At 39.6% G+C, this 12,688-nt stretch overlaps 1 protein-coding gene across 3 annotated transcripts in view; it reads left to right on the top strand.

The window, feature by feature from the left end:
* Window positions 1-12,688, top strand: part of pitpnm3 (PITPNM family member 3) — a 658,838-nt gene that overhangs the window by 269,647 nt on the left and 376,503 nt on the right. For 2 of the 3 annotated variants that reach the window (XM_043718503.1, XM_043718505.1), the window contains exon 3: window positions 5,240-5,347. The exons of the other annotated variant lie outside the window; for it this stretch is intronic. In XM_043718503.1, the coding sequence (XP_043574438.1) occupies window positions 5,240-5,347 (108 nt within the window). The remainder of the gene's footprint in view (window positions 1-5,239; window positions 5,348-12,688) is intronic. 3 annotated transcript variants of the gene reach the window in all.

The raw sequence follows: 12,688 nt of genomic DNA, 5'->3' as shown, positions 1-12,688 counted from the left end.
TCCAAAGGTCAACATCATGCTTTTGATGTGTCATTTTATTTAAGCAATAAAGCCAGCATCAAAGTAAAATTTGATTTTGGCTGCTGTAACCTACCTTATAGGCTGATGTGAATTGAAAAGTTGATGCTATTATATTATATCCACTTGCCTGGATGAGTGCAGCTCCAATAATACTCAAGCTATACACCACTCAGGATAAAGCAGCCCACTTGATTGGCACCACATTCACAAACATTTACCCTCTCCATCACTGATACTCAGTAGCAGCAGTGTGTACCCTCATCAAGATGCATTGCAAAGATCCACTGAAAATTCCGAGACAGCACCTTCCAACCCATAACCACTAACAACTTGAAGGACAAGGGCTGTTGATACATGGGAACACCAGCAGCTGTAAGTTCCCCTCCAAGCCACTCAATATATATCACCATTCCTTCACTATTGTTCGGATAAAGTCATGGAATTCCTTTTCTAATGGCATTGTGGGTTTACTTACAACACATGGACTGCAACGGTTCAAGAAGCCAGCTCATCATTACCCTCTGAAGGGCAACCGGGGATGGGCAACACATGCTAATCCAGCCAGCGATGCCTACATCCCACAAATGAGTAAAGAAAATTATTAGAAGAGAATTGACACCATTCAGCAAACGTGATCTTTATACCTCAACTGGCGTCAAAGACTCCTTCTGAATTAGTGTAATTAGCCTCTGGAGTTCTGGAAGGGGCTCAATCGAGTTGTTACTGGGTCCTATCTCCATCACTTCCTCGCTATGATACCATTCTCAGTTTATTTTTTAAAGTTAGTTTGCATACGTTTACAGGGGACACCTGAATTTTGGAGCTCTGCATGTGCAGAAATAAAGACCAAAAATCATTTTTTGCTACTCAGGAGCCTATTTTCATTTTTGCAAACATTAGCAAAGTGGAGACTGATGCAGCAATAAAGCTACCTCCTTTTGCTTTCTTGTCACAGCAACTTGCTTTTCACTTTACGAGCACTAGAGAATGGAAATAAAATACCAATTGGTGGCTCAGCACATTGACATTCCTGTGTTCAGTTTTGAAGATTAAAGAGCATTCACTGAAATGCACCTATGTTATTTCTCTTTGATGGAACAGGAGCATAATGGTACTGTATCTAGGAATTCAGAGGCTTGAAACAATGTCCAGAGACATAGTTCACATCCCACCAGGATAAATATATATTTCAAACCTATTTTCCATAAATATTAATTAAAATGACCAAGAAACTATCAATTTGTTATAAAAACACATTCACAATAAGATTTGTGTCATCTGGCCACTTGGAAATGTTACAGTTGGCCCCAATATCCAAATCGTTGATTTAGATTCTGAATTTTAACTGACTAGTCACATTCTGCTGACCTGAGACTGACTCCTTTCTTCTCACTCTCTGCTTTCTGACTGTTAAACAATCCGCAATCCATGCCATATTGCTCCCAATCCAATGTGCTTTAACTTTGTTTACTAATCTCCTATGCCTTCGGAAAATCTAAATACACCAGAACCCCTTTGTGACCGTGCTAAGTAACATTCTCAAGATCTCAATCAGGTTTGTCAAACCTGATTTCCCCTTCAAAAATCTATGTTGACTCTGTCCAATCAGGCAATTATTATCTAAATATCCAGTCACTACATTCTTTGCAATAGATTTAAATATTTTTGGTACCAATGATGTCAGGCTAACAGGTCTGTACTACCCTGTTTTTCTCTCCCTCTTCTTTCTTAATCAAGGGGGTTACATCTATAACCTATCAATCTGCAGACACCATTGCTGAATTGGTGAAGCTCGAAAGATAACCACCAATGTGATTATCTCTTTCGCTATCTCTTTAGGTCCTGTGGAGTCAAGGTCTTCAGGTTCTACATATTTGCAAACTTCTGGTCCCATTAATTTCCACAGTACTACTTTTTTTACAAATACTAATTTCTTTCAGTTCCACGTTCTCCCTTGACTCTTGGATTTTAATTATTTCAGGAGATGTATCGTGTCTTCCTCTATGTAGACCAACTCAAAATACTTATTTAGCTCCTCTGCCAAATCCTTTCCAATTATAAATTCTCGTGTCTCTGCCTGTAGTTATCCATATTTGTCTTTACTAATCTATTCCTCTTTACATACTACAGAAGCTTTTACAAACCATTTTTATGTTTTTTGCTGTTTTATATTGATATTCTATTCTCTTTTGGCAATGTTTAGGGTCCACCTTTGCTGAATTCTAAAATTCTTCAAATCCTCAGGCTTATAACAGTTTTTGGGGAATATTTTAAATCTCCTTTCTGAATGTAATTCTACATTTAAATTATGGGACTGGACATGGATTTTTCACTTTTCCTGTTTTGGATATTTGTCTTAAAGGAATATATATCTTTGGGCACCAAACATTAATGATTTAAATACCAGCCATTGCCTTTCTCTGACAAGCTAATAATCATGTTTTTTACCAAACCTTCACAATCAACGTCCTCAGCAAACCTTCATATTTGCCTTTGATTATAGTTAAACCCCAAGTTTCAGATTGAACTGTGCCTTTTTCAAACTTAATGGAACAGTCTATCATTCGGTGGTCACTATTCTCTGAAGGCTTTTTTATGTCAAGTGTACTAATGATGCATAATACTAGATCTAAACATAGCTTGTGCTTGACCTGTTTCCCCAACAAAATGCTCCAGAAAACTATCTCAAACACATTCCAGGAATTGTTTTTCCACAGCATTGGTACTCATGAGAGTCCTAGAGGCCTACAGCATGGAGGCAGGCCCTTTGGCCCAAACTGGTCCATGCCGACCAAAATGTCCATCCACGTTAACCCCATTTCCCTGCACTTGGCCCATATCCTTCTAAACCTTTCCTATCCATGTATTTGTTCAAATGCCTTTTAAATGTTGGGGACATTTTAAATGTTAATATACCTGCCTCAAAAGCTTCCACTCATCCACATGTGTACCACCCTTTATGTAAAACGTTGCCTCTCAGGCTCCCATGTATTCTTTCCCCTCTGAGGCTTAGACCATATGTGGATTGAAGTCACCCATGATTACTACATTGCCCTTGTCATGTGCTCTCTAATTTACTAAATTAAGGCAAACATTATGTTACCATGATTTTTGGTGACCTATACCACTCCTACCAATGTTTGCTGCCTCTCACTGTTCCTTAGCTCCACCCAAATTCTACATCCTGTTCTTCTGATTGGATTTCCCTTTTACTAACACACCTGTCCTGTCCCTTATTATTGGCATTAAAATGCCTTTTCTTATCTAAAATGTCACATATCCTTTAATAATCAGTTCTCAGTCTTGGTCATTCTGCATGTTATGTCTCCATTAGGGCAGTCAAGTCATAATTTTTAATGTCAACCATTGCCATCAATTTTCTATCTTATTTTCATAACTGAAAATCCCCAGTACAGACAACATCCTGGTAAATCTCTTCTGCACTTTTTTCAGTGCTATTGTAATGTGGATTCCAGAGCTTCACATAATACTCTAGCTGTGGCCTCAACGTTTACAGCATGATCTCACTGCTGTTAAACTCTATACCTTGGCTAACAAAGGCAAGTATACCATATACCTTCTGAACCACTTTATCCACCTATCCTGAAACCTTAAGAGACCGATGTACATGCACACCAAGATCCCTCTTATCTTTGGGTGCTTCTCAGAATCTTTCAATTCATCATGTGTTCCCTTGCCTTGTTTGTTGTGCCCAAATGCATCACCTCATATTTCTCGAGGTGTGAACACCTCATGGTGGTCAGATGATTTTTCTTCAAATGGCTGTCCTCAGCTAATATTTATCACAATCAAACAGTCACAGCTGCAAATGTTAGCTTTGATGAATCATTGTTCAACAAAGCCAAATCAATAATATTGGGATTCCTTGTGATGTCCTTTCTTGTCTCCTGTTCAACACTACAGAAACTTTGGATCTTCCTGCCTTTTGAGGTTTTAATGGGCAATCCTTTAATTATTTAATGTCCTGTTGTGATTGACTCTTAAGGTAATACAGTCTGTTTGCTTTTGATTGCAGTTACATTCACAAGACAAATCATGCAGTAGTTGGGAGCCATCTTGTAGGACGACTTATGTCCATTTTAAAGGCTGATTAGACCTTTTAAATAATATCTAATATTACGAATACATGTTGGTGACAATTACACTTGCCCAAGAAGGGTGGTACGGTGACTTGGTGGTTAGCACTGCTGCCTCACAGCACCAGGGACCCGGGTTCGATTCCTGCCTCAGGTCACTGTCTGTGTGGAGTTTGCACATTCTCCCCATATCTGCGTGGGCTTCCTCTGGGTGCTCTGTTTTCCTCCCACAGTCCAAAGATATGCAGTTCAGGTGAATTTCCATGCTAAATTACCTATAGTGTTAGGTGCATTGGTCAGGGGTAAATATAAAGTAGGGAAATGGATCTGGATGGGTTACTGTTTGGAAGGTTGGTGTTGACTTGTTGGGCCAAATGGCCTGTTTCCACACCATAGGGAATCTAATCTAAAAATGCCACCACCTGATTTTCAGTGCCAGCAATATCTTCCTTTTGTGATCTCGTAGTAGGTTGTAGTCATCAGCTAATTCAAGTCAAAAACCATTTGACAGGATATTAGCTTTTCAGATAAGTTCTGATCTGTTTCTGTACAGTATAATTCTGTGACTCTATGAATTACATCGCTTTTAACAAAGTTTCTTTTTGGATCTCCAGTTATTTCTTGCCGTAATGGTGTGGGCATTACAGATAAATTTATGGCTTGAGTATAATTAGCATCTATGAAGTAAGTGCTAAGATGGTGCTGTGCAACCATCTGCTGATATCAGTTGTCAGAAGATATCAAAACTACAAGAAGTCAACATTATATAAACAGTCTTTTTAGTGTGTTTGAGCCAAAGACATTACAGTAAACTGAAGATTTCATGGGCTATGTTGTGTTGTAATGTACATTTATATATTTAAAACAATAATTTGTGAGGAAATTGAATTACAGTAATTTCATTAAGTAGCACAGGGTGATCCAGATTGTTATGATCCATTGATCTTGATGTGTGGCTGGAAATGCTTTGAACATTCTGCTGGTTTCTGACTTCTGAATCCTTTAGAAAGAGAATTATTCAGTTGAATTACATTTTTGAAGGATGGTTCTATGATAGAACTGAATGGCATTTACAGAGTCTGAATAGTAATCTTCATTTCAATTATCATCTGTTTTTGCAGAGGAGGTGGCGGAAGGTAAAAATGCTCTTCTGCTAGGAATGAGCACATGGAACTCGAATGATTTGGTGGAACAGATTGAGACAATAGGAAAGTTGGATGATCACCAAGGTAGGGATGCTGGTACAATTGCATTCCTGTCAGTTCTTCAATGTAATGTGCCATTATTGAATCACAAGTAATCTCAATATTCATATAAAATAAATGATTTGAGGTTCATTAATTGTTGTATGTTCTATTTATCATGTTCATTGATAAGTTTGTTGAATGACTAGATGTTTAAAAAAAAACTAAAATAGCCCCTATTAAAGAGTCCTAACCAGGCAGAGATCTCAATGAGGAATTGTTTTGATTTGGTTTGTTATAGTTACATGTACCTAAGTACAGTGAAAAGATTTGTTTTGTGAGCAGTACAGGCAGATCACAGCAAACAAGGATATACAGAACATAGGGTGCTTAGACAGAGTGAGGCAAACAAGGTTACACTGCACAGGAGGTACACAAAGCAAGATCAACATTAGCAAGACCAACATCATTTGAAGTTAGAGAGGTCCATTCAGCAGTCTAATAACAGCAGGGAAGAAGCTGTTCTTGAACCTGTTGGTGTGTGTGTGTGTTCAAGCTTCTGTAACTTCTGCCTGATAGAAGATGTTGGAAGAGCGTATTACTAGGGTGGGACAGCTCTTTGATGATTTTGGCAACCTTTCCACGGCAACAAGAAGGATAAATGGAACTGTTGATGGGAGGTTGGCTTCTGTGATTGTAAGGGATGTGCATATTACTTTCTATAGTATATCACAGTCCTGGGCAGAGTAGGTGCCTTACCAGGCCGTATGCACCCGGATAGTATGCTTTCTATGGTGTTTCTTTAGAAGTTGGTGAGGGACCTTATGGACATGCCAAATTTCCTAAGTCATCTGAGGAAGAAGAGGCATTGTTGGTGCCTTTTTGACCATCGCATCTATGAGGGCAGTCCGGGACAGATTGACAGTTATTGTCACTCCTAGGAAGTTGATGCTGTCAATCCTCTCCACCTCAGCTCTGTTGATGTGGATAGCGGTATGTCCTCCTCCTTCCTTCCTGAAGTCAATGATTAGTTTTTTTGTTTTGCAGACATTGAGACAGAGATTGTTATCATTGCACCATGTCACCAAGCACTCTGTCTTCTTCCTGTATTCTGACGCATCATTGTTTGATATACGGCCTACCGTACTGATGTTTCTTGTGAGTTGGCGTTTCTATGGAATTTGGCTCCACAGTCCTGGGTGTACAGGGAGTACAGTAGGGGGCAGAGAACACAACCTTGCCTGGTGCCAGTGTTGAGGAGATTTAGTGTAAGTTGAATCCTGGGCTTGAACAATAATTCACTTCTATCTGCTGATAGGCAATGACAAGTGCATTGATAGAATGGTAGTGGGAGGATGATGAATACTGTCATTCTGACAGAGGATGGAATTTTACACACCACAGATCAATTGATACTTCCCCCAGATGGCATCTCAGCTATCCTACTTATCTGTTAATTAGGAGTTACGATGCCCAATTAACTGGCTTGTTCTGAGACTGTGTGAGCTCCCTTGAATACTCTTATCTTCAATTATTAGGTCAATTTTCTGCACCCAGATGACAGCAATCGTAACCTTAGTCTGAGGTTTTATGACCGCTTTCTGCAACCCTTGGGTGGCTTATGCCTGTGCTGCAGTGGAAGCTGAGATGCTGCTCACTAGATGCTGCATCTCAGCTGAGTTCACAGGAATTGTTCTCATGGAATTATTCAGCACTTTCACTTTGGAAAGGACAAGCTCTAAGCACTACACAATGGTATCAGCCAATTTGGAGCCAAGCTCTTCTGTGTCTTGACATAATGATAGCAGATTCTCTGGAAGGTTTGCCAATGAGCCAAACAGTTTGATGTAGAGGCCCATTAGAGTTTTTCCACAGGCTGCCCCAGTCGTGTCCTCATCCGAGCTATCACATGCAAATCTCAAGTCAATGCAATCCTGTAAGATATGCACAGTGGTCATAGGCATGTGTCTTTCACAAAATTCTGTAGTCTAGGTTAAAGTAGTTCACTTTGAAATGTTCATGTTACCTGCATAATTTTGGTCAAGTGCAGAATAATGGTGCTTTATGAATTCTGTATCTAAATATGTGGGCTATCCAATATAGCCCAATCCTTTTCATTATGTTAGTGCTGGAGAGAGAGAGTGACATGTTAAAAGCTGCTGTTATCATCAATCTCTTTAATTCTAAGAACCTTGATTTTCTGTTATTGGCAGTCTTCTGTTATTGTGAGATTTGCTCACCATGATGCAAATGGAACGTACTTTATTTCTGGCACTTGGTAAGAGAGCTGCATTTACTGGTGTTAATCTATTTTACCTATTTGACCTGTTGGACATTTTCTAATCACCATCCCAGAACTGTAAGAGCTCTTTAAACACTCAAAGAAACTATAACACCCAGATAATCAAGCTGTCTACCTTAGACCTATAGACAAGTGAAAGAAGATACTCATGAAAATGGGTGAATTTGCAAATCTGCAATATTTGGCATATTGCAGATTATTTACAAAATAATGTAACATTTAACGTAATGTAGAAATGAAATAAACATGACATAGCTAATTGCACAAGTCAATCGTAGAAATATTTCTGAGGCTGCTATTGTTTGTCTAACTCCAGCAGACATCGAGATATTGTGGGTAGGTGGAAATCTAGAATAGTGTCCCTACTTTACCATAGCCCCATTGCAGTCTTAACGTGGTAGCAGTTCTCCTGTTCCTGAAACACAATAAGATTATTGAAGTAATACATCATGTAAGCATTAATTAAAATATTATTTAAGACATGTTATCTGAAGTATTTAATTTAGCCTATTACTGGACATATATCTAAATATTGGGCATTTTGGAAAGAACAGGAAAGGAGACTGGCTGTGGCAGGGAAAATTGGTGCATTTGTAAAAGGCATAAGCTATTTGAATGGAGAGGCCATGTCTGCACACATTCAGAGAGGTTCAATTAACCAGCTTGTGTAATAAAGCTATTAGCTTTGAATACTCCAAGTTAAAGAGTTGGATTATGGGTTAAAGAGGATATAAACATGAGATTGAGGAAAGATATTGGCCCAGGCAATAGATAATCTGTGTGGGGAGAACTGAGTAATACCAAAGGGCAAAAAACCATTTGTGGCATGGTATATAGACCACCAAGCTATCAAGTGATGTTGGGAATGACATTAAACAGGAAATCAATCGCATGAAGTAAAAAATATCTATAATTATGGGTGATTTATGGGTATATAGATCAGGAAAATCAAATTAGCCACAGTATCATAGAGGTGGAATTCCTAGAGTGTATTTGGGATGGTTTTCTGGGCCAATACAATAAGGGACCAACTAGACAGCCGGCTATAATCAGTAATGTAGGTCTCTCACGCTGGGAGGTGTGTGTCTGTGTGTGTGTGTGGTGAATGACCTTGGTTGACTTGCTTCTGATGTATACTGTCTGAGATATACCTCTCTTTTTGAATTCAGGTCATAGTCCAACAGGTTTACTTGAAAGTACAAGCTTGGAAAGTACTTTCAAATAAACCTGTTGGACTATAATTTGGTATTACTTTATTTTTAATTTTGTCCACCCCAGTCCAACACTGGTACCTCTACATGATGGCTTTTTAAATTCTGACATTGACAGAATAGTGGAGGAGTAGGACAAGGTAAGGAATTGATTCACTGGTGCTAATGTGGACGTACCAATTCCATATTAAAAAGTTTGAAACAAAATAGAATTATTTTCCATTGGAGTAGGTTTATTCACAGAGCCAGCTTTACAGATTTGTGCTTCCTTGCTGCCACCAAGTTTTCCAGCTGACTGTCTTCATAATTTTCTCATAATTAACCAATTTGTCCATGTCATGGCACCCCTCCAGAACAGATAAGGCTGAAACTCAGACCTTCTGGCAGAGAGCTAGGGATACTGCCACTATGCCGCAAGAGTCCCTCTGACTTGCTTTATATGGGACCCCAGTCCTTATTCAAAAAATGCCTGTCATCTGTGTAACTTTAACAACCCAATCAACAAATTATTAACTTTACATACTGTGGTATTACAGGCCCCAGAAATGATCATTCTAATACTCCATTAAATTTGCATCAGATGCAGTAACTTTGTTCTTCCATCCTTAAACCATTTTCATAGTTAATTGTATTACATGTTTTCATTGTTCGCACAGTACATTTGTGCTGCGTGCAAGAATACAATTGGAAAATAAGTCAGTGTGAAACTGGATCTGTGATGATTACTTTTTTATCGTTAAGTTGGGCTTGTTGTTGCTGGAACTGTGCTAGCCAGCCTGCTTATTTGTCCTTTGTCACCAGTTCGGTGAGTTATTTTCATTTTCCCATTGTTTAGTAAGCGCTTGAAAAGTGCTTTTGCCATTGTTATTTGCGCTGGCTTCCTTAAGCAAGTAAAATTCGAATCAGCTTTGACTGGGAAAGGTTAACAAGTGACTGACCCAACAGTTCCTGTACTAACCTAATCAGACTGATGAAAATGGCAGACTTGTCAGAATTTCCTACACAATTCTAATTGAAATGAGGTGATATTTGGTCTGGCTGGCTGCACTAATCCAGCGGCTGCCAGTGCAGCCACAAATCTCCATTCCCTTAATCATTTAGCAGCATATTCAGTCAATCATCTTATCATAGATTCCCTACTGTATGGAAACAGGTCATTCGGCTCATTGTATTCACACCAACCCTCCAAAGAGCATGCCACCCCATCCCTGTATTTCCATGGCTAATCTGCATTTCCATGGCTAATCCACCTGACCTATACATCCCTGGACACTACAGGCAATTTAGCACGGCCAATCTACCTAACCGGCATATCTTTTTGGGCTGTGGGAGGAAACCTGGAGGAAGCAGACATGGGGAGAATGTGCAAACTCCACACAGACAGTCGCCTAAGGGTGGAATCAAACCTAGTTCCCTGGTGAAGCAGCAGTGCTAACCATTGTGCCACTGTCTGATATAATACAAAGTTCACTGCCTCATTTCTTGTCTACCACTGACAGCAGGCAACCAAGAGAAGACCTCATCAACAGGCTGCATTTTGGAGTGTAAGGCCTCGCTATTGGACACCTTTAACCTTCCTCAGACCAGTCAGCCAAAACCTAAAACAATCATTGGGCCTTTCTGCATTGACTCCTTCCTTTTTCTTCAGTTTCTACTGCAGTGTTTTTTGTATCCTGTGGCCCTCTGTGCCAAGCTGTTCTGTGCAGTAGAGATCTCACTGGAAGCTAATGTTTCTTGAAAATGGTTGAGGGTCCTGGTGAAATTAGGGTGGTGGACAACGCGTCCTCTTCCAGCAGCATACTTGTCCCAGAGGAAACCTCAGCCCAGCGGATCCACAGAAGCACTGGAGACAAGTCAGTAGAGGCAGCTAGAGCTTTGAGAAATATAATAAATATTCCTCAATATTTATTACACGTCATTGTCTATGCTTGGAGGAGCTGCAGGATCTTTCTACAGTCATGAATGCATACTGTTGCTGCAGTCTGTTGTGTCAGTGATTAAATGTCCACAGTCATTTGAAGTCCAATAATATTAATTCTTTCTCTTCCTCCTCTGATAATGGAACTTTTGTGATATTACTTATGAAATAAGGCTCTCATTTGCTGGGTATGTATTACACAAGATTATTTTGTTGCTGATATTTACTTCTTACAATCTTCAAACTCTCAAACTTAGTATCCTTTAATCGCTGCTCAATGTATTTGTTTCTCCTTTAATTTGTTCATGTCCCCACACCATAGTTCTTAACCAAGTCTTTTGACTAAATAAAAGACAGATACATCCTTGGAACTTGCTGGTAGCTTGTATCCCCAGTGTTCTCACATAGATGCCTTTACAATCTATATATATCCTCATTGCAATAAACAATGCTGTGATCTATAAATTTCTCACACTCTGGTCTATACCAATTTTTTCTCCTTTTCATTGGAATGACAGAAAATTGCAAGCACTGAATAACAAAAGTAATGTGGTTAGTGATGACTTGCAGATCAATGAAGTTTCTTGAGGGGTTGTTGCTGCTTTTTTCTATTTTGTTCCATTAGCAACTAGGCATGCTGCACCACCAGAAGGCTGCTGGACAACAGCCTGCAGTGTGATTAATGTATTTGGTGTTCACCTTCTTGCAATAGAAATTGCTGTTCTCTAAGATATCTAGTGAATCCTTCTTAAAACATAAATAAGATGCTTCCATTAAGTTTAAGGTGAGCTTTGTATTCAGTGCTCTTGACTTCGGTTATTTATCTTTGTAAATTAAAAACAGAAGTGCAGGGCAATTGTACAGGGCTGTAGTCTGGCTGAATAGATCACCCGTCCGCTTTTGAACCTAAAAGATTTAATTCCATTGAAATCATGTTCTATACTGTGTGCTGTATACAAACTGGTTTCAAACATAACAACAGTGACTACAATTCAACAGTACTTAGGATGCCTGAAATTGCAAAAAGCCATCTGTGATTTTGAGTAGTGGTGTCGAGAGGCAGGAGTCACTGGGTCACAAGTCAGAGGGTATCCTGATTTGCTTGTTGGTCCCTCTATCAGAGGATTGGGTAGCCAGTTGCGGTTCCCTAATTGTGCCCCATGAACTGACATGAAGTTTGAAACTTTGTACTTTCTCACTAATTTAAAAAAAAATGTTTCTATAGAATTTGAAGATATGTCAGAATTTTTAAAAAATAGTTTGTACCACTGACTTGCTGTTTTAATAAAAAGCTGTCAGTTTGCCTTAAGCTATAAAAAGAACAAAAATTTTAAAATTCTGGAAATCTTATTGAAGTATGAATCCAAACCAAAACAATTCCAAGACATTGTGAACAATTTAAACTGTACTTTTGTACAATGGTTTGATTCTCCTATTCTGTAGCTTCCAGCCTATATTCTCTGTATTGTGTTATTAATCTATTGAATTTTGAATGCAGCACAGTGAGAGTATGGGTGGCATTTATGGGTCTTACACTAAATCACTAAGGTTAGACTGCATTGTGTCGTGTCGTAATCCCAACCTCACCATTAAGCCAGCGGATAAAGGGGGTGCAGTGGTAGTCTGGCGCACTGACCTCTACACCGCTGAAGCCAAACGCCAACTCGAGGACACCTCTTCCTACTGCCCCCTCGACCATGACCCCACCCCCATCACCAAACCATCATCTCCCAGACCATACAGAACCTCATCACCTCAGGAGATCTCCCACCCACAGCTTCCAACCTCATAGTCCGGGAACCCTGCACTGCCCGGTTCTACCTCCTTCCCAAGATCCACAAGCCTGACCATCCTGGCTGACCCATTGCCTCAGCATGCTCCTGCCCCACTGAACTCACCCCTACCTACCTCGACACTGTCCTATCCCCCCTAGTCCAGAAACTCCCCACATACGT

Source organism: Chiloscyllium plagiosum, chromosome 28 (genome assembly GCF_004010195.1).
Source record: "Chiloscyllium plagiosum isolate BGI_BamShark_2017 chromosome 28, ASM401019v2, whole genome shotgun sequence".
Lineage (NCBI taxonomy): Eukaryota > Metazoa > Chordata > Chondrichthyes > Orectolobiformes > Hemiscylliidae > Chiloscyllium > Chiloscyllium plagiosum.
Note: the sequence above shows the minus strand (reverse complement) of the source record. Positions and strands in the feature narration are given on the sequence as shown.